The sequence below is a fragment of the Scyliorhinus canicula genome, chromosome 27 (genome assembly GCF_902713615.1).
Source record: "Scyliorhinus canicula chromosome 27, sScyCan1.1, whole genome shotgun sequence".
NCBI lineage: Eukaryota > Metazoa > Chordata > Chondrichthyes > Carcharhiniformes > Scyliorhinidae > Scyliorhinus > Scyliorhinus canicula.
This window is the reverse complement of record NC_052172.1, coordinates 16,648,455-16,671,532: the sequence shown is the minus strand read 5'-3', so window position 1 is coordinate 16,671,532 and position 23,078 is coordinate 16,648,455. Positions and strand designations below refer to the sequence as shown.

Genomic DNA, 23,078 nt, shown 5'->3' with positions numbered 1-23,078 from the left:
ACTCAAACCCACGTATCCACCCTATACCCGTAACCCAACAACCCCCCCCCCCCCCCTTAACCTTACTTTTATTAGGACACTACGGGCAATTTATCATGGCCAATCCACCTAACCCGCACATCTTTGGACTGTGGGAGGAAACCGGAGCACCCGGAGGAAACCCACGCACACAGGGGGAGGACGTGCAGACTCCACACAGACAGTGACCCAGCCGGGAATCGAACCTGGGACCCTGGAGCTGTGAAGCATTTATGCTAACCACCATGCTACCCTGCTGCCCCTTTGGAGTCACATGTAGGCCAGACCGGGTAAGGACGGCAGATTTCCTTCCCTAAAAGGGGAACATTAGTGAACCAGATGGGTGTTTACGACAATCGTTTCATGGTCATCATTAGACTTTTTTCAATTCCAGGTTTTCACCGAATTCAAATTTCACCATCTGCAGTGGCGGGATTTGAACCTGGGTCCCTGCAGCATTACTCTGGGTCTCTGGTTTACTAGTCCAGCGACGTAAGAAGGCAGAGGGGAGTCTAAGTGATTAAAGTCTCTGGACACACAAGGCAAGAATTGGAGGAACGCTGAAGTTCACGCCCACCAAACAGTCAATTCATTAATCTGACAAAGTCATTTAAGAGTTCCATTATCATTTTATTACAAACATTACCACAGAATAAGAGTTGTGAAATTACTCACTTCATTGTTTATTCCTTCCCCCACCCCCCCATGACATTCAAAACTTCAGTGGCGAGGGTTAGAATCCATTCCCGATCTGCCACAAAGCTGCACTAACAATCCACCCACTTGTTAAACAAAGGATAGACTGGAACGTAATTAGGAGTAGGGGGGGGGGGAATTTTAAGGTAAAATTGTGATCACTTCCTTCACCCTGCCAAACTCTGTCCTTCTGACAGTGCAGGAACAGCCCCCCCCCCCCCCAAAGCTGACACCAAAGAGGGCACAGATACAGGGCATGTACGTGATTTGCCCCACGATTGGCCCTTTTGCTTAATTGATTGGTTTGTGTATTCAGTCTTCCACATCACAAGTCACTCGTGTCTCTGACTCCCATTGTCCACAGTTGAAGGGATCCAGTCACGGGGGGGTGGTCACTGTCAACACCAGGAATTTACACAATTCTGATGTTCGTAAGCATTCTGGAGTGGCCTCGTAACCTTTGAACTGCTCATCTGAACCACCTGTCCCTTCAGGAGGGGCCATATTCTCCGCGGAGTCACGATTTAAGTGAGCAAATCCTGAGGGGCTACTCCGAAGTGTCTCGACCGTTCCTTTGCCTGGAGGAGAAGCTGCGGGTCCAACGACTGGACACAGGTCGATGCAAGATGGAGGTCTCGGAGCTCAATTACCCAATGTTAGTGTCAACCTACCCCATCAACCCCCCGTCAGGAACAGATCAGTCCTGTCCTCACTTCCCCCCCCCCCAACCAGTGACAGACCCATCCCCATCAATGTTGTACACCTTAAAAATACATTGTCCAGTTTGAGAGTCTAGATTGTGTTCAAATGGTCAAAATATTCCACGCCCACCATTCCGCTGGATTAAAATGCAGGCGTCATCACCCACAAGAGAACGGAAATACAAATCATCTCTTGAAGGAAATCAACCAATGACCATGGAGCCTGGCATCGGCCGTCAGTTCATGCAAAGTAATCAAATAATTTACCGAAGCTATTTTCTTACAGGGGAAAGAGCGTGGGAGTGAATGGCGAAAAAAGGTTAGACTCCTGCGCTCATTGCTCCTTCACCAGTTTACAAACTCGCTTGACCCGCGAAAACGGCCCGATGGAATCGCAGAACACAAAGTCCCAGAGGACCCGAACCCAGGAGCTGTGCTGAGGCAAATTGTCGTAAAACTCTGGTGCCATCTTCTTAACCTAAAAAGCATAAAAAAAGGGAGAGAGAGAGCACGCGTTACAAAGAGGACAAACAGTTATTTCCACTCGTTGGACGTGGTACACATATACATCGTCCGATTCAACCCCCTCACCAGCAGATTCTCAGCCTGGCAGACTCTACCCACCTCACCCGGGCGTTTTGCCAATTCACAGCAGAATCCCACTTTGCTCTGCCCATAGTTACCCTTCTTCCTGGGCGATTCTGGTTTTGGCAGACTGGTCAATACCAGACAATCCTCACCAAAGTCAATAGCGTTGATGCCACCCTCCCCCTTCCGGGGGGGGCGGGGGGGCAGCAGGGAGAACAAAGGCCTGTTGGACCATCCTTGGGTGTCACCCTGACCAAAATGCACTAATTCAGCACAATCTCAAATTTAATCATTGTTACAGGAGGAGGCCATTCGGCCCATCGTCTCTGCTCCAGCTCTCCGAACAAGCAGAGAGACTTACTGCCATTCCCCTGCCTTATCCCCCCCCCCCACAAAGTAATTATCCAATGCCCTCTGGAAAGCTTCGACCGAACCAGCCTCCCTCACCCTTCCAGGCCACACATTCCAGACACCCAACCACCACTCGCTGGGCGAAAACGTTTTTGCTCACATTTGCAAATCACAATCTGTGCCCCCTTTCGTTCTCAATTCTTTTTACGAGCAGGAAATCTACCCCCCCCCCCCCCCCCACATCATAAGGGGTCGGCAGCCCAGAAAAGGCCCTTCGGCCCATCACATCTGCACTGGTCAAATACAACCCCAAGTGTCCTAATCCCATTTCCCAGTATTTGGCCCATTGCCTTGTCAACTTCGGCATCGCAGGTGCACTTTTTTTTTATTTTAAAGAGTGTCCTATTATTTTTTTCCAATGAAGGGGCAATTTAGCGTGGCCAATCCACCTACCCTGCACATCTTTGGGTTGTGGGGGCGAGACCCACACAGACACGGGGAAAATGTGCAAACTCCATACGGACAGTGACCCAGAGCTGGGATCGAACCCAGAGACCTCGGCGCTGTGAGGCAGCAGTGCTAACCACTGTGCTACCGTGCTGCCCCACAGGCGCAGATCTAAATGCCTCTTAAATGTTCTGAGGGTCTCTGCCTCCACCACCCTTTCAGGCAGCGAGTTCCAGACTCCCACCACCCTCTGGGTGAAAAGGTTTTTCCCTCATCCCCTCTAAACCTCCTGCCCCTCACCTTAAATCTCTGGTCATTGATCCCTCCACCAATGGGAATTTCTTCCCTGCCCACTCTACCCCTGCCCCTCAATTTTACACATCTTAATCATGTCTCTTTCTTTCTTCCCCCCCCCCCCCCTCCCCGTCTCCTCTGCTCCAAGGAAAACAACCCCAGTGTATTCAATCTCTCTCCATAACTAACACTCTCCAACCCAGGCAACATCCTGGTAAATCTCCTCTGCACCCTTTCCCAGTGCTATCACATCCCTCCTATAATGTAGAGTCCAGAACGGCCACACAATACTCTGGCTGTGTCCTAACCAATGTTTTATACAGTTCCAGCAAAACCTCCCTGCTCTGAAACTCTATGCATCAGCTAATAAAGAGAAGTATACCATCTGCACCCCTGTACCTGCCTGCTCTGTTACTTCAAGGGACCGGTGGGTCTACATGCACACCAAGATCCCTCTGATCCTCAGTGCTTCCCAGGGTCCTGCCATTTATTGTGTATTCCCTTGTTCTGCCCAAGTGTATCACCTCACACTTATCCGGATTGAATTACATTTGCCGCTGATCAGCCCATCTGACCAGCCCTGTAAATCGAAGATGATCCCTGCTCACTATTTACCACCCTCCCAATCTTCATATTATCCATGAGCTTACTAATCAACCCTCATACAAAGTTTAAATCATTTATCTAAACCACAAACAGCAAAGGCCCCAGCACGGACCCCACTGGACATGGTTCCAGTCAGAAAAACACCTTGACCATCACCCTCTGCTTCCTGCCACTCAGCCAATCCTGGATCCAGTCTGCCACATTTCCTTGGATTCCAATCCTGGATCCAGTCTGCCAAATTTCCTTGGATTCCATGGCCTCCTACCTTCGCTAACAGTCTCCCATGTGGAACCTTAACAAAAGCCTTGCTGAAATCCAAGTCGACTACGTCAAATGCACGTCCGTCATTCAAACACCTGGTCACCTCTTTAAAAAAAAAAAAATTCAATCAAGTTGGCCAGACATGACCTCCCCTTAACAGAACCATGTTGACTGTTCCGGGTTAATCCCTGCCTCTCCAAATTAATTCGGTCTCAAAATTGCTTCCGATAGTAGTATCCGTACCCCCATTACTGAGGTTAGATTGACCGGCCTGTAGTTTCCCCATTTTAGCCTTTCCTCCCTACTTGAAGAATGGTACCACATTGGTTATCCTCCAGTCCCCTGGCACCTCTCCTGTGGTCCACTCAGACCCTCCTCTCGGTCGGTGTTAATCTCTTTTAATTTTATCACAGTCCTTCTCCCCAATTTCTTTCTATACCCACACCGTCCCCCTCACTAGTGAACACTGAAAGTATTCATTCAGAACCCTACCTGCCTACATCGTCCGGCTCCATAAATTAAATACCGTGCAATCTTGTCAAATTCCCTTGTGACTTAATTGGTCTAAATTCTATGCCTTCCTGACTCACTTGCTGTCTGTTCCAATTGTGGCATCTCTCCTATTGAACCTGCCTCGTACAGGCAGGCCCCACCATCCCCAAAAAGGTCCCATAAATTTAAAGGCCTCCCTCCTATGCCATCTCACCAGCCACGTTCATCCAGACTAACCCATTTCTATACTGGCACATGGCACCAGAGGCTTTGAAAGCAGACCAAGGCAGGCCAGCAGCACGGTTCAATTCCTGTACCAGCCTCCCCGAACAGGGACCGGAATGTGGCGACTAGGGGCTTTTTACAGTAACTTCATTGAAACCTACTCGTGACAATAACCGATTTTCATTTTCATTTTATCAATTTTTCTGCCGCTGTTGTTGGTACCAATGTGTCCTCCTACCCGCCTTCCTCTACTCTGCCTCGTGGTCACCCATGCCCTTTCTGCCTGTTCAATCCTCACTTTAAGCGTGAACGTGCTGTCCACGACTTGCTCAGCATCACGGATGCACCACAGCGAATCCACCCTCAGTCCAGCTCCGAAATGCAGTTGCCAGTAGCTACAGTTGGACACTATCTGCGCACGTGATCACCAGGGACAACTCGAGTTCCAACATCGCACAGGAGGAGCACATCACAGGCACAGCTTCTCCTGCTATGGCTACTCGCAAGACCCCTATTTACTCCTTTCAACAAAAGGTTATATTTATAAATCTAGGAAAAGGTGGATTGGCTATGTTAAATTGCCCTTAATGTCCAATGGTTGGATGGGATATGGGGACAGGTGTGCTCTCTCAGAGGGTCAGTGCAAACTCATGGACCGAGTGGCCTCCTTCTCCACTGCAGAGATGGAGTACTAATCACTTCTATTACCCTGCTTTATTCACATATATTACTCATTCTAATGACTGATTTTCACTTGTGGTTGTTTCTCAGTTACACCCTCAAAAAGAAAAAAAAAAACCCAATGCCAACTGCGAGGACACAGGCAGACAGTGGCAAGGATAATTCCACCCTTGGGTGGCGTCTGCACGTTCTCCCGTGTCTGCGTGGGTTTCCTCTCGCACTCCAAGGATGTGCGGGGCAGGTGGATTGGCCGTGCTAAATTGCTCCTTAGGTTAGGTGGGATTACAAGGAGAGGGCGGGGAGGGGACAGTGGACCTAGCTAGGGTGCTCCGAGGGCTGGTGCGGACCCAACGAGCCAAATGACCTCTTCTGCACGGTGGTGGGGATTCTATGGGAAAACATACTTGGAAAAGTCCCGCTTACCTGAGGTAGCTTGCTGCCCGGGATGCTGGGAAAGTCGTGATGTTCCATGTGATATCCCACGTTGAAGGTTAACCAGTTAAGAGGCCCGTAATAAGAGTAGGTTTCATAGCCCTTCAGGAACATGTAGTGTTCCGCAATGAAGTGTCCGGAGAATGGGTGAAGGCCCATACCCAACATGGAGCCGGCCAACATGTAGAACACTGGCTTCAGGCCCCAGGCGTAGTAAATCAAGAGGTCGTATCCCAACTGGATCACAGCATTGACCAACTCCATTTGCGTGATGGGCTTGGGGTTCACGTACAGCGGCCGCAGAACATAGAAGAGCGGCTGCAGGAAGAGCCAGACGGTCTTGCGGACGGGCGTGCAGAAGAAGCGGCCCTCGAACTCGGTGGGCACGTCGACATCCAGGCCGTCGCCCCCCAGGTACCGGTGGTGGTCTATGTGGTACTTCTTGAAGGAGGCGGAGTAGGGCACCCCGATGGGCAGGTTGGCAAATACAGCAAACCAGCGGTTCCACTTGGCATTCTTGTTGCCGAACGCCACGTTGTGAGAGATGTCGTGGATGGCGAGAGTCAGGGAGTGATTGACGCAGCCACCCAGCGCGTAGGCCCAGAAGACCAGCCACGTCCAGGACAGGTCCTTCACCAAGTAACAAGAGAGGAACTGGAAGAGAACCATCATGCTTACAATCCATTTTAAATGAGGATCTGGGGTCATGAGAGACTTAATCTCTGGATACTTTGCTGTAAGGGGAGAGAAGAGAAACAATTATTGTCAAGTCGAGCGTAAAAGCTTACATTTCTTTCTATTCATTCTTCCATGGGATGTCAAGGCCAGCATTTGTTACCCATCCCTAATTGCCCCTTGAACCGAGCGCCTCGCTCGGCCATTTCAGTAGGGGGCAGTTAAGAGTCGAACCACATTGCCATGGGTCTGGAGTCACATGTAGGCCAGACCGGGTAAGGACGGCAGATTTCCTTCCCTAAAAGGGGACAAGTGTCCAAAAAGGTTAAGTGAAGTTACTGGGTTACAGGGATAGGGTGGAGGCATGGGCTGGAGTAGGGTTCTCTTCCCAAGGGCCGGTGCAGACTCGATGGGCCGAATGGCCTCCTTCAGCCCTGTAAATTCTATGATTAGTGAACCAGATGGGTTTTTACAACAATCGCTGATAGTTGGCATGGTCGCCATTAAGTTAAGGAAAGGGGTGGCACGGTGGTTAGCACTGCTGCCTCAACACCAGGGATCCAGGTTCGGTTCCAGCCTCAGGCGACTGTCTGTGCGGAGTTTGCACGTTCTCCCCGTGTCTGTGTGGGTTTCCTCCCACAGTCCAAAGGTGTGCCGGTTATGTGGGATTACAGGGTTAGGGCGAGGGAGTGGGCCTGGGGAGGGTGCTCTTTCCGAGGGTCAGTACAGCCTCAATGGGCTGAATGGCCGCCTCCTGCACTGTAGGGATTCTAGGATTCATTCTGTGGTTCTATAGCAGGAATCTCTAATGAAGCATCGACGCACACGTTGACTGGATGGGCCGAATGGCTGGCTCCTGTGCCATATTCTGTGGAATTTTGTGGGCAGCACGGTAGCATGGTGGTTAGCATAAATGCTTCACAGCTCCAGGTTCGATTCCCGGCTGGGTCACTGTCTGTGTGGAGTCTGCACGTCCTCCCAGTGTCTGCGTGGGTATCCTCCGGGTGCTCCGGTTTCCTCCCACAGTCCAAAGATGTGCGGGTTAGGTGGATTGGCCATGATAAACTGCCCTTAGTGTCCTAAAAAAGTAAGGTTAAGGGGGAGTTGTTGGGTTACGGGTATAGGGTGGATACGTGGGTTTGAGTAGGGTGATCATTGCTCGGCACAACAGAGGGCTGAAGAGCCTGTTCTCTGCTGTACTGTTCTATGTTCTATGAGGCAAAAAGGTTCCATTCAATAACAATAAATGTAGTGAAAATGCTGGAAAATCTCAGCAGGTCTGGCAGCATCTGTAGGGAGAGGAGAGAGCTAACGTTTCGAGTCCAGATGACCCTTTGTCAAAGCTAACAGACAGAGAAAGTGGGGAATATTTATACTGTGGAGTGAGAATGAAAGATGAGTCATAGCCACAGAAACCCAGGGAAACGGGGATGCTAATGGCCACAGATACCAAGGGGAAAGAGTGTTAATGGCAGTCAACAGAGGACAAAATAGAACATAGAACATAGAACAGTACAGCACAGAACAGGCCCTTCGGCCCTCAATGTTGTGCCGAGCCATGATCACCCTACTCAAACCCACGTATCCACCCTATACCCGTAACCCAACAACCCTCCCCCTTAACCTGGTGCGAGGGGCCAAACTGCAGAGAAACTAAACAGAGGGTAAACTGTGACAGATGCACCTCAGGTGCTTATTAGACAAATATTTGATGCCAGGCCACCAGTATGGGTTTCCTCCGGGTGCTCCGGTTTCCACCCACAGTCCAAAGATGGTGCGGGTTAGGTGGATTATCCATGATAAATTGCCCTTAGGGTCCAAATTGCCCTTAGTGTTGGGTGGGGTTACTGGGTTATGGGGATAGGGTGGAGGTATGGGCTTGGGTAGGGTGCTCTTTCCAAGAGCTGGTGCAGACTCGATGGGCCAAATGGCCTCCTTCTGCACTGTAAATTCTATAAATTCTATGAATTAGAACATAGAACAGTACAGCACAGAACAGGCCCTTCGGCCCTCAATGTTGTGCCGAGCCATGATCACCCTACTCAAACCCACGTATCCACCCTATACCTGTAACCCAACAACCCCCCCCCTTAACCTTACATTTTAGGACACTGGAGCTTTGGGCCCCAGCCGGTTTAAGGCACAGCCGCCATGCGCAGAGCACTGTCGGCGGCCATCTTGTCAGGAGGAGGTACAGCACATTAGTTGAGGGATAAGTATTAGCTGGGTCGAACACGTGTTTGGGGGGGGGGGTGGGAGAGAAAGAGAAGAGACACTCCTGCTCTTGTCCCATGGGGTCTTTTACACCAGTTAAGTGTGGGGTGGGGCCTCAGTTTAATATTTCAACCAAAATACGGCACCCCTTGACCATGCAGCACACCTGCCCCTATTCCTAGGTAGGAGGCCAGATTGGTGCGTGGGGGGGGGGGGGGGGGGGGGGCGTTGCAGGTTGTAGGGGCTGGAAGAGGATGACAGATGGGGGATGGTTAAGAGGCCAATGGGGTGGGGATGAGAATTGAAAACAAGGGCGAGAATTTCACCTCAAACCAATGATCAGAAGGGAGGGCAACAGGCCACCAAAATGACGCGGTTTCAATATCTTTGAGATGCCAGCATATCAGGAGGAGGCACCCACACGCACGATTGACCATATTCCTGGTTAGTGCAACATCAGGAGTGGAGCCAGCCCTCTGTTCACACAATCTTGCTGGACAGGTTTGGCAACAAAAGCAGGGCATGAGTCACTTCCAGGGCAGAAGCCTTTAACCGAGTGGGAAGGTGCAATTTAACCCTTCCAGTACCAGTGCAGGAACACCAGAGAGAGAGACACACACACACACACACAACACAGACATGATCACCTTGGTTTCATGACACATCCCTTCAATCTACTGAAAACCAGTGTGCGGTTAGGAAGGCCAATGGCACGTTGACCTTGATTACAAGAAGACAGTAGCAGGGATGTGACTGCAGCTGTACAGGGCCCTTGGCAAGACCACACCTGGAGTATTGTGGGCAGTTTTGGTCTCCGTACCCAAGAAAGGATATACTTTCCGCACCACAGAGGGAGTTCAGCAAAGGTTCACCAGGCTGATCCCTGGGATGGCGGGATCTCGGGATACAGGAGGGGTGGGTTTAGGACTGGGATGTGGAGAAACCTCTTCACTCCAGAGGGTGGTGAACCTATGGAATTCTCCACCACAGGAGGCTATGGAGGCCGAGTCACTGAATATTTGTGAGGAAAGAGACATTTCTAGACTAAAACGCATTAATAAATATCCCCAGATATTCATTACCCGACCATTGGTGATCCAAACTCTGAAATTCCCTCTCCCCTGCTTCAAGATGTCCTTCGCTTGGACTGTGATTTTGGTGACCCAGAAATCATAGAATCCCGAGGGTCAGTCAGAAAGAGGCCATTCGGCCCAGCGAGTCTGCGCCGACCCTCTGAAAGAGCACTGGGCCCCACTTCCCAACCCGGTGCCCGTAACCCCCACCTAACCTGCACGTCTTTGGACTGGGGGAGGAAACCGGAGCACCCGGGAGGAAACGCACGCACACACGGGGAGAACGTGCAAACTCCGCACAGACACCCGAGGCTGGAATCGAACCCGGGTCCCTGGCTCTGTGAGGCAGCAGTGCTAACCACTGTACCCCCCCAACCGCCCCTCTCCCCCCCCCCCCCCATAATATTGTGTGACACAGTGTCAAATCTTGTCTGATAACACTCCCTAAGGCACCTTGGGATATTTGACTAGCAAATCGGTCTTCTTGTTGGGCAACTTTTCAGAGCCAGGATTCTTGTCAACTTTAACTATCAGCACCCAACCCGGTTTAACAAAGCATTAAATAAATAAAATCATACTGGGAACCACCCAGAGTTTATCATCGTGTTATCCACAGAGCTGTAACCAAATACCAGGATGACGACTGTTGACATGGTTGCAGTGAGAAAGCATTTACAAATGTGCTGACTAACGAGCAGAATTACAAGCCACAAAAAATATGGTACAGAGGAGGCAGAACATGCAAATCCCACTCGGGCGGCTGGAGCTCCCAGCGTAGGATGGCTGGAGCTCCCAGCGTAGGAGCAGGATGGCTGGAAATGAAATGAAAATCGCTTATTGTCACGAGTAGGCTTCAATGAAGTTACTGTGAAAAGCCCCTAGTCACCACATTCTGGCGCCTGTCCGGGGAGGCTGGTACGGGAATCGAACCGTGCTGCTGGCCTGCTTGGTCTGCTTTATAAGCCAGCGATTTAGCTGAGTGAGCTAAACCAGCCCCTGTTCTATGTCTTCATGTCTCATCAGCAATGCCGGATGCAGCTCTCCTATTTTCCCCATTTTGCTGTTTTTATCCAAGGAGTGAATGAATCTCCAAGTTTGAAGAGTAGAACGTGGGAGAAAGAGGTTAATGGTAGCCAAAATGAGAAGGCAGACTATAATCTGAATGGCCATAAATTAGGAGAGGGGAATGTGCAACGAGACCTGGGTGTCCTTGTACACCAGTCGCTGAAGGTAAGCATGCAGGTGCAGCAGGCGGTAAAGAAGGCAAATGGTACGTTGGCCTTCATAGCGAGAGGATTGGAGTACAGGAGCTGGGGTGTCTTGCTGCAATTATACAGGGCCTTGGTGAGGCCACTCCTAGAGTATTGTGGGCAGTTTGGTGTCCCCATCAGAGGAAGGATGTTCTTGTTATGGAGAGAGTGCAGCGAAGGTTTACCAGGCTGATTGCTGGAAAGGACATTGGAGGAGAGATTGACTAGGTTAGGATTATATTCGCTGGAGTTCAAAAGAATGTGGGGGGGGGGGGGGGGGGTCTCATTGAAACCTATAAAATCTAACAGGACTGGACAGGGGTAGATGCAGGAAGGATGTTCCCGACGGTGGGGGTGTCCAGAACCAGGGGTCACAGTATGAGGATATGGGGTGGACCATTTAGGACAGGGATGAGGAGAAATTTCTTCACCCAGAGAGTGGTCGGCCTGTGAAATGCATTACCACAGGAAGTAGTTGAGGCCAAATCATTGCATGTTTTCAACAAGCAGTTAGATACCGCACTTAGGGTGAAGGCAGGATGAGGCCAAATTGGATGATCAGCCATGATCATATTGAATGATGGAGCACGCTCGAAGGGCCAAATGGCCTCCTCCTGCTCTTATGTTCTATGTTTCTAGAACAGGCACTCAGTAAATTTCCTCTACTATCTAGAGTGTAGGAGGCTGTTTGGCCCATAGTCTTCACCGACCCTCCAAAAACAGCACTCTATCAAAGCCTGCTTCCCCCCCCCCCCCCCCCCCCCCCAATCCCCATAGTGTGCATTGGCCAATCCCTCTCGCCTGCACGTCTTTGGACTGTGGGAGGAAACCCACGCAGACACGGGGAGAACATGCAAACTCCGCACAAACAGTGACCCAAGCGGGGAATCGAACCTGGGACCCTAGCGCTGTGAGTCAGCAGTGCTAACCACTGTGCCACCCCCTTGAAAAGATCCCACAGCATTTTTGCAAGAGAGATCGGCCTTCACCAGGCAATCAACCATGTACAAAAAAAAAAAAAAAATTTTTTTTAAACAGAGATACTGATTCTCATTGCTGTGTGATCTTGCTTTGCAATGGGATCTCAAAAGGAAGTTCCACAGGACACACAATCCTGAGGTCTCAATATCTGCATGGGGAAAAAAAAAAAGTTTCATGGGGAAAAAGTTAAAGAGCTTTTCCCTTTCAAAAAAAGACAACTTTTTACACCCAGTATCAACACATTTCTGAAACATGCAACTGACCTGATCCAATAGTTCAGCTGAAATACCCCCCTACCCCACCCTTAAATTAAACATTCAGCCTCACCTCATCCAGGTAATTTGCAAATTCCTCTAACAAATCTCACACTGGTCAGGTAGCTCAGAAGCAAACAGCCAAACCCATTAAAGGCACTTTATCTGTCGGCCCAAGGGGCAGGGTTCAATTTTTTTTTAAATTTAGAGTACCCAATTCATTTTTTCCAATTAAGGGGCAACTTAGCATGGCCAATCCACCCATCCTGCACATATTTGGGTTGTGGGGGCGAGACCCACGCAAACACAGGGAGAATGCAAACTCCACACAGACAGTGACATAGGGGTTCACCCTTAAACACTTCTGCCACCAGCATTTCGATTTAAACCTCCCCCCCACCCCCACACACACACACACAATAAAATACATACACCCGAGTGAGAACTTAGTAAATTTGTCCTGGGAGAACTCAAAACACAGTCTTCATTCATGGCTGCAAATGATCCCAAATTTAGTTTTGTTACTTCAAACACTTGCAAACTTTCAGGGCACATATCGCGCAATGGGATAAAGTAGAAACATTTTTGTTCCCTCCCCCTTTGATAAATGCTTTACTGCGATAAACACAATCAGCCTCCTTTCTGGAATTATGCATGGAAAAGTTTTAACAAGTTGAGCAGGAATGGACAATTTAAGTTTGGAGAACTTTTTTTTGCAAATCACTTTCTTTACCTAGGATTTGCTTCCTCCTGTCGGTGTGGGGCTGTTCTGTGTAGACCCATTCAAAATCACCGCTTGGAGCCTGGTTACCCATCTTCTGCTGCTACTTCAGGGTCCTGAACGCTGTGAAACTTATTGCATTGCCGATTTCCTCCTCCACCTGTGAGTAACGCCCCCTCAACCTCTGCCTTCCCACTTTACGATCCATTTAGAGTCATTCCTGAGCTCCTCCCTCGTACCTGCAACTTGTTAAAGCGGCTTGCAACTCAGCTGTGCAGCGGTTGCCAACTCGTCCAGGGCTGCCCTATTCCTCCTCCACCCACCCCCAGCATTAATAATTCAACTCCAGAGAGAGAAAGTCAACACTTTTATTTCATAGAATCATAGAATCCCTACAGTGCAGCAGGAGGCCATTCGGCCCATCGAATCAGTACCAACCCTCCGAAAGAGCCCTATATCCAGGTCCACTTCCCCGCCCCATCTCCGTAACCCGTAACCCACACACCCCTGGACATCAAGTGGCAATTTAACGTGGCCAATCCACCTAACCCGCACATCTTTGGACTGTGGGAGGAAACCGGGTCAATCGGAGGAAACCCACGCAGACACGGGGAGAAGGTGCAAACTCCACACAGTCATCCGAGGCCGGAATCGAACCTGGAGCTGTGAAGCAACAGTGCTACCCACTGGGCTGCCCTTGCCGATGGGGAAAAGACACGGGGGCGGTTAGAGGGGAGTCATTGTGAGAATATTCCAGGAATGCATCCCATTTTCTGTGTTTCTATCCGGCATTGAGATGGGGAACCACCCGTTATTCTGTTGAAGGATAGAGAAGGCTCGAAGGGCCGAATGGCCAATTCCTACCCCTATTTTCTCATTTCTAAAAGGCATCCTACCAGAATTGGCACCCCCTGTTCTTGTTGGGAGCTGAAGGGAGCGAGACACGCATTTTAATCAGTCTCTTCGCTCTGCGGGTGTTTTGGGAAAGGGGCTTCTATGTCCCAGGCTAGAGGATTAAATTCAGTGTATCAAGGGAGATGTTTATAGAGAACAGACGTTCCACATCAAAGATGAACTGGAGGAGGCCATTCAGCCCCTCAAGCCTGTCCTATTATTTGATAAGATCACGGCTTACTTTTTAAAAATAAATTTAGTGTACCCAATTCATTTTTTTCCAATTAAAGGGGCAATTTAGCGTGTTCAATCCACCTACCCTGCACATCTTTGGGTTGTGGGGGTGAAACCCACACAGACACGGGGAGAATGTGCAAACTCCACACGGACAGTGACCCAGAGCCGGGATCGAACCTGGGACCTCGGTGCCGTGAGGCAACAGGGCAGATCACGGCTGATCTGATAGTAATCTCAAATCTGCACACCACCCCCCCCCCCCCCCCGAGAACCTTTCACTCTTGGTGACCAAGAATGTACGCGCCTCTGCTTCCAACACCTACAGCAGTATATAGATAGATCGGTTGGTGACTTGGGCGGAGAGGTGGCAGATGAAGTTTAATCTGGACAAATGAGGGGTAATTCATTTTGGAAGGTCCAATAGAGGTGGGCAATATACAGTAAATGACAGAACCCTTTAGAGAATTGACAGGCAGAGGGATCTGGGTGTACAGGTCCATAGGTCACTGAAAGCCTACTTGTGACAATAATAAAGATTCTTATTATTATCAATAGATGAGATGTCAAACTTGCAGCCTGCGTCAGGGAGCCAGGGAACTATTGCCTCATGGCGCTGAGGACCCGGGTTCGAATCCCGGCTCTGGGTCACTGTCCATGTGGAGTTTGCACATTCTCCCACACAAGTCTCACCCCCACAACCCAAAGATGTGCAGGGTAGGTGGATTGGCCACGCTAAATTGCCCCTCAATAAAAAAAAACTTAAAAGAAAAAATGGATGGACAATAAATGCTGTGGTTTTGCCAGTGACACCCACATCCCCACGTTAGAATTTTCTAAAAAATACTCATGTTTCGGAGGAAGAAGTTGGAGCAACTAACTGGCCATTTCTCGTTCCCTTTCAAACATGTATACAATATACTTTACTGGGAGTGATTCAAGAAAATTGCTGATTGCTCTTGAAAACAAATGAAGTGTTGCCTAATAAATGAGTACTTTGTTTCAACCCAATCCAACCCACATTCCTGGCTGATTATTCTTGCTAATGTCAACTTGCACCAAACCAACGTTTCCCTCCGAACTGCACTGATGTGTCATGTGTCGTTTCGGGAGATGATATAGAGGAAAGGAATGCAAGGCGCAGGGTCCTGTTTAACCATCTCCCAGCCAAAAGCAGATAGACATATAGACACCAACACAGAATTTACAGTGCAGAAGAAGGCTATTCGGCCCATCGAGTCTGCACCGGCTCTTGGAAAGAGCACCTTAGCCCACACCCCCACCCTATAACCCGGCAACCCCACCCAACCCAACCTATTTGGACACAAAGGGCAATTTAGCATGGCCAGTCCACCCAACAAGCACATCTTTGGACTGTGAGAGGAAACTGGAGCATCTGCAGGAAACCCACGCAGACACGGGGAGAACGTGCAGACTCCACACAGACAGTCACCCAAGCCGGGAATCGAACCTGGAACCATGGAGCTGTGAAGGAAGAGTGCTACCCACTGCGCTACCGTGCTAAAGCGGTGGTGGCGATGGCCACTAACAATTGGCCGTTTTCTTCGAGATCACATTGCATGATCTTCCCCGTGATTAATGTAATAAATGATCACATTTTATAGTTTGTATTTGTGTCAATCCAGGAGACAGGGAGGAGGCGGCTAATGATAATGCTGCTCCCACACATACAACACAAACGTCCCAGCCCGGGATTATTGGAATTCTCCCCTTGGGTCATAGTGTTCTGCCATTAATTTTACCAATTTGTTCAAGGTTTTTGAGTCCAAGCTGCCAGGATCGTCAAACTCGTAATGATGCCGTACGCTAGGGCTCCACAATTAGTCAGAAGGATTATTTTGTTTCGGTCGCCACCTCTATGCCATTAGCATGTAAAAATAGCGTGTTCTTTCGACATACTGGGGCCAGTCCACTATGCCCGCATTGTATGGCTCGGGTTTTCCGAATAGAGACATTTCCAGGTTATCCTTGCACTTTGTTCCTTACCAGAGTTCCAAGGAAGATTGTCTGGAATCTTGTACTCGATTCTCATCATAAGTGTAGGAACCCAGGAGACACGACGATAAAAGGTTTATTTTAACTCAAAAGATAAAACTGAGATGGTTTATTTTCTTGTTGTTTAAGTGGGAATAAAGATAGCAGTTAAGGGTATTGCATTCACTGTATTGATTAGCATTGTTTAAAGGTAATAATTGCAAGCTCTTTTCTGGTGTGATATTAAAGATATTTTAAGGGGGCAGCATGGTGGCACTTCTGCCTCACGGCGCCGAAGATCCGGCTTCAATCCCGGCTCCGGGTCACTGTTCGTGAAGACTTTGTACATTCTCCCCGTGTGTGCGTGGGTCTCACCCCTGTCATAATATACATCCAGGTATATAATGGAGTGCAGACAGGCAGTGATTGACACACAGGATGACCAGTGAGCACACAGAACACAGCAGCCAATCACCAGACAGGACACGGCCACTATAAAGCCAGAGGGCACCAGTTTTCCCGCTCTCTTGGGATCCAGCCTCTGAGACAGTCAGAGCCCGTGAGCAGCAACTAGAACAAACACCATGTGGTAGTCAGATAGTCTGGTCAGGTTAGCCTCAGGTCTCCAGTCAAGTCAGCATCGTGTCAACCCACAGTTAAGCATGTATTATAGTTAGTTGTTCAATAAAATCGTGTTGCATCTCTTCAAGTGTTGGAAGCCTGTCTCTCTCTATACTGCACCAAACGCAGTCCACGTAGACCCAGCTTATCCAACACATCAACCCCCACAACCCAAAGATGTGCAGGGTAGGTGGATTGGCCACGCTAAATTGCCCCTTAATTGGAAAAAAATTGGGTACACTAAATTTATTTTAAAAAAAGAAAAGAAAAAGATATTTTAATGCTGTGTTCGTAATAAAGTTGGTTTTTAATAAACTATATCCCTATTTCTTGATGAAATTACTCCTGAAGTGAAGTATCCTCTCCTCGCAGTCTTACAGAATGAAATTAAAATAGAATATTGGCGTTTCTGTCCAATATTTGAGCCACTCTGGCGGTCTGGTCCGAGATTGGAACACATTTCCTCACAGTTATCCCAAATGCAAATAGTCGGGGTCGGATCCAGGATATTAACCAAAATTGGGGTTCTGTTCTGGACCCATAACACCACCACCATTCCCTCCCCTAACCCCCACTTCCCCTCCCTCAGCACTTTTTGGACTGCCCCATCCGGTTGAACAGGCATCATTCTTAGACTTAGAACAGTACAGCACAGAACAGGCCCTTCGGCCCTCGATGTTGTGCCGAGCAATGATCACCCTACTTAAACCCACGTAACCCGTATAACCCAACAATCCCCCCCATTAACCTTACACTACGGGCAATTTAGCATGGCCAACCCACCTAACCCGCACATCTTTGGACTGTGGGAGGAAACCGGAGCACCCGGAGGAAACCCACGCACACACAGGGAGGACGTGCAGACTCCACACAGACAGTGACCCAGCCGGGAATCGAACCTGGGACCCTGGAGCTGTGAAGCATTGATGCTAACCACCATGCTACCGTGAGGCCCATCCTCCCCCCCACATCAACATATCCAGTAAACAGAAATATTTTCCGTGGACGCCCCGCATTCCTTCCTGTATTTCTCGACCCGGGTTTTGCCTGGGGTTTCCTAACAGGCAAGGCCCCGGAAAGAATGAAGGAAGTGATTGCGCTGAATCAGCACCTTTGCATCGCAAATGCAGCTCAGAACCTGATCCTCGGGTTACTCTGTTCCACCGTTTATGCTCGGCCAAGCACCTGACTTTTGATGTTCTAATCTTTCTCACGTGTTTATCGAGCCACCTCTTTAGCATTGTTGCTATTTTGCCAAATTACTTCCTCAAGTAGCAAGCCCATCAATCTCACCATTCTCTGTGTAAAGACACCTCTTACGAATTCCCTTATGTCTTGACAACTAGCTAAGGTTTGGCCTGTTCCCCAACACCTTAATAAAGCAGCTTTTAATTTTTTTTCTCAATTAAGGGGCAATTCAGCCTGGCCAATCCACCTACCCTGCAGATCTTTGGGTTTGTGGGGGTGAGACCCATGTAGACGAGGGGAGAATGTGCAAACTCCACACGGGCAGTGACCCGGGGCCGGGATGGAACCCGTGAGGCAGCAGCGTTAATCCCTGCACCGCCGTGCCACCCCTTCGTAAAGCAGCTTGAACGTAACAAAGCATCCCAAGGCTTTGTCGAAGCCTGCGATCAAACTAAATATGACACCAAGTCACTTGAGGAGTCATGAGGTCAGATGATCAAAGGCACGAAAGCAGGGGCAGATCTTAAATGAGGAAAGGCGGGAAGAGAGATGGAGAGGTTTAGTGAGGGAATTCCAGACCCCTGGGCCCAGGCAGCTGAAGACGGGGCTGGCAGTGTCACACGGATTCGAAACCCACAACAAAACAAAAGACCGACCCCTCCTTAGATCGTCACGGGGAACAGCGTCACAGATTTCTGCCAAACGAACCCTGCATCCCAGCTGATCGAGTGCAGGTTGTAACAATAACATCACCAAATGAGCCAATGAATCGAATTAACAGTGAGAAACTTAACTTTCGAGGGGAATTTATCAAATTAAATGAAAAGACGCAGCTGACTGCACGCACGCCAATGGAGGAATGAATCAAATCGGGGCTACGCAGGAGGCCACTGTGGTGAATGAGATTCACACGGTATTATAATCTGTATATATATGTATCAATATTGTAAGTGCAGTTGCACTACCTGACCACCAGGGGGAGTAGCCCTGGGAGTACTCGAGAGTTTGTACTGGGCTCCTCCCTTGGCTCCGCCCAGGACTCCTCCCCCTGGAGCTGCTGTATAAAGATCCGTGCCACAGGGTCAGCCAGCCAGTTCACCGAAAGTTCAACGGCTAACAGGCTGGCTCTGTTGTAAGTATATTAAAACCGCTATTCTAATCCTACAAGCACGTGTCCGTAGAATTGTTGGTTCCAACAATTTAATATACTTACGAAACAGTCGAAGTAAATCATGGAAGCAGCCCTCAAGCCCGGACGCCTAGAACTCGACCCGCAGGACGCAGAGGCTAAGGAAATTTTTTCCCACTGGCTGAGATGTTTTAAGGCCTACCTGGTAGAAGCCAGCACCGCCGGAACAACGGAGGAACAAAAACTCAGCCTACTGCACGCGAGGGTAAGCCACAGAATCTCCACACAGCTAAATCCGGTCGGTTCTTACACCGCTGCGCTGGCGATATTGAACAAAATGTACGTTAGGCCCATTAACGAGGTTTATGCAAGCCACGTGTTTACGACTCACCGTCAGCGGCCTACAGAAACGCTAGACGAGTTTGTACGGGAACTGAACAATCTTTCCAATGACTGTAATTATCAAGCCGTTACTGCGGCTGAACATAGGGAGCTTGCTGTGCGGGACGTTTTCGTAGCGGGCCTTAGATCTAACTATGTGCGCCAAAGACTGCTAGAAAAGGGGGCCCAGGACTTAGATACTACTGTGGAGGCTGCTACCACTATGGACGTCTCCTTCCGCAGCCTCACGTCGTTTCTGCGGACCCCGCGACCTCATCGTGGACCCCCGACCAACAATCCCCCCAGGCCTGTGTATATCAGTGTTACAGTGAGGGGTGTGGGGTATATCAGTGTTACAGCGTTACAGTGAGGGGTGTGGGGTATATCAGTGTTACAGTGAGGGCTGTGGGGTATATCAGAGTGTTCCAGTGAGGGGAGTGGGGTATATCAGTGTTACAGTGGGGTTACCCCCCCCAACCCCCTCCGCCAACCCCCTCCTCCAACCCCCCCTCCAACCACCCCCTCCAACCCCCTCCAACCCCCCTCCTCCAACCCCCTCCTCCAAACCCCTCCTCCAACCTCCCCTCCAACCCCCCCTCCAACCCCCTCACCCCCCTCCAAACCCCTCCGCCCCCCCAACCCCCTCCAAACCCCTCACCCTCCAACTCCCTTACCCCCCTCCAACCCCCTCCCCCCCTCCAACCTCCCCACCCCCCTCCAACCCCCCCAACCCCCACCAACCCCCTCACCCCCCTCCAACCCCCTCACCCCCCCTCCAACCCCCTCACCCCCCAACCCCCTCAGAGTGATATACTGATATAACCCACACCCCTCACTGTAACACTCTGATATACCACACACACCCTCACTGTAGCACTCTGATATACCCCACACCCCTCACTGTAACACTCTGATATACCCCACACACCCTCACTGTAACACTGATATACCCCACACCCCTCACTGTAACACTGATATACCCCACACCCCTCATTGTAACACTCTGATATACCCCACACCCCTCACTGTAACACTGATATACCTCACACACCCTCACTGTAACACTCTGATATACCCCACACCCCCTCACTGTAGCACTCTGATATATTCCACACCCCTCACAGTAACACTGATATACCCCACACCCCTCACTGTAACACTCTGATATACCCCACACCCCTCACTGTAACACTGATATACCCCACACCCCTCACTGTAACACATTGATATACCCCACACCCCCTCACTGTAACACTCTGATATACCCCACCCCCCTCACTGTAACACTCTGATATACCCCACACTCCCTCACTGTAATACACTGATGCACCCCACACCCCTCACTGTAACACTGATATACCCCACACCCCTCACTGTAACACTCTGATATACCCCACACCCCTCACTGTAACACTCTGATCTCCCCCACACCCCTCACTGTAATTCTGATATAACCCACACCCCTCACTGTAACACTCTGATATACCACACACATCCTCACTGTAACACTCTGATATACTCCACACCCCCTCACTGTAACGCTCTGATATACCCCACACCCCCTCACTGTAACACACTGATGCACCCCACACCCCCTCACTGTAACACTGATATACCCCACACCCCTCACTGTAACACTCTGATATACCCCAGACCCCTCACTGTAACACTCTGATCTCCCCACACCCCTCACTGTAACTCTGATATATCTCACACCCCTCACTATAACATTCTGATCTACCCCACACCACCTTATTGTAATACTCTGATATACCCCACACCCCTCACTGTAACACTGCTGTACCCCACACCCCTCACTGTAACACTCTGATATACCCCACACCACCTCACTGTAACACTCTGATATACCCCACACCCCCTCACTGTAACACACTGATGCACCCCACACCCCCTCACTGTAACACTGATATACCCCACACCCCTCACTGTAACACTCTGATATACCCCAGACCCCTCACTGTAACACTCTGATCTCCCCACACCCCTCACTGTAACTCTGATATATCTCACACCCCTCACTATAACATTCTGATCTACCCCACACCACCTTATTGTAATACTCTGATATACCCCACACCCCTCACTGTAACACTGCTGTACCCCACACCCCTCACTGTAACACTCTGATATACCCCACACCACCTCACTGTAACACTCTGATATACCCCACACCCCACACTGTAACACTCTGATATACCCCACACCCTCACTGTAACACTCTGATATACCCCACACCCCTCACTGTAACCCTGATATACCCCACACACCCTCACTGTAACACTGATATACCCCATACCCCCTCACTGTAACACTGATATACCCCACACCCCCTCACTGTAACACTGATATACCCCACACCCCCTCACTGTAACACTGATATACCCCACACCCCTCACTGTAACACTCTGATATACCCCACACCCCTCACTGTAACACTGATATATCCCACACTCCTCACTGTAACACTCTAATATACCCCACACCCCTCACTATAACACTGATATACCCCACACCCCTCACTGTAACACTCTGATATACCCCACACCCCTCACTGTAACGCTGTGATATACCCCACACCCCTCACTGTAACACTCTGATATACCCCACACCCCTCACTGTAACACTGATATACCCCACACCCCTCACTGTAACTCTCTGATGTACCCCACACCCCTCACTGTAACACAGATATACCCCACACCCCCTCACTGTAACACTCTGATATACCCCACAGCCCTCACTGTAACTCTGATATACCCCACACCCCTCACTGTAACACTCTGATATACCCCACACCCCTCACTGTAACACTGATATACCCCACACCCCTCACTGTAACACTGATATACCCCACAGCCCTCACTGTAACACTCTGATATACCCCACACCCCCTCACTGTAACACTGATATACCCCACACCCCTCACTGTAACACTGATATACCCCACAGCCCCTCACTGTAACACACTGATATACCCCACACCCCTCACTGTAACACTCTGATATACCCCACACCCCCTCACTGTAACACTGATATACCCCACACCCCTCACTGTAACACTGATATACCCCACACCCCTCACTGTAACACTGATATACCCCACACCCCTCACTGTAACACTGATATACCCCACACCCCCTCACTGTAACACTGATATACCCCACAGCCCCTCACTGTAACACACTGATATACCCCACAGCCCCTCACCGTAACACACTGATATACCCCACACCCCCTCACTGTAACACTGATATACCCCACAGCCCCTCACCGTAACACACTGATATACCCCACACCCCCTCACTGTAACACTGATATACCCCACACCCCCTCACTGTAACACTGATATACCCCACAGCCCCTCACCGTAACACACTGATATACCCCACACCCCTCACTGTAACACTGATATACCCCACAGCCCCTCACTGTAACACTGTGATATACCCCACAGCCCCTCACCGTAACACACTGATATACCCCACACCCCCTCACTGTAACACTGATATACCCCACACCCCTCACTGTAACACTGTGATATACCTGACACCCCCTCACCGTAACACACTGATATACCCCACACCCCCTCACTGTAACACTGATATACCCCACACCCCCTTCACTGACACTGATATACCCCACACCCCCTTCACTG

The 23,078-nt window shown here is 49.8% G+C and overlaps 2 protein-coding genes across 2 annotated transcripts in view; one reads left to right on the top strand and one right to left on the bottom strand.

Moving 5' to 3' along the window:
- Window positions 1–1,437: 1,437 nt before the first annotated feature.
- On the bottom strand, window positions 1,438–13,149 carry LOC119958018 (sphingolipid delta(4)-desaturase/C4-monooxygenase DES2-like). The gene is made up of 3 exons (XM_038786279.1): window positions 12,973–13,149; window positions 5,784–6,526; window positions 1,438–1,893 (listed from the first exon to the last, which is right to left on the bottom strand). Exons 1-3 carry the CDS (start codon window positions 13,052–13,054, stop codon window positions 1,750–1,752), a joined length of 969 nt encoding a protein of 322 aa, XP_038642207.1. The 5' UTR covers window positions 13,055–13,149; the 3' UTR covers window positions 1,438–1,749.
- A 5,200-nt stretch (window positions 13,150–18,349) lies between these two features.
- Window positions 18,350–23,078, top strand: part of polr2i (RNA polymerase II subunit I) — a 22,729-nt gene continuing 18,000 nt past the window's right edge. The window contains 1 exon segment of the mRNA XM_038785792.1: window positions 18,350–18,379. Within this exon segment, the coding sequence (XP_038641720.1) occupies window positions 18,350–18,379 (30 nt within the window).

Excerpts from the sequence above, each read along its gene's own strand:
- LOC119958018 (XM_038786279.1), bottom strand. The coding sequence starts at position 13,054 with ATGGGTAACCAGGCTCCAAGCGGTGATTTTGAATGGGTCTACACAGAA. Across the intron at positions 6,527-12,972 it reads CAGGAGGAAGCAAATCCTAG|CAAAGTATCCAGAGATTAAG; the intron begins GTAAAGAAAGTG and ends CTCCCCTTACAG. Across the intron at positions 1,894-5,783 it reads CGGGCAGCAAGCTACCTCAG|GTTAAGAAGATGGCACCAGA; the intron begins GTAAGCGGGACT and ends TATGCTTTTTAG.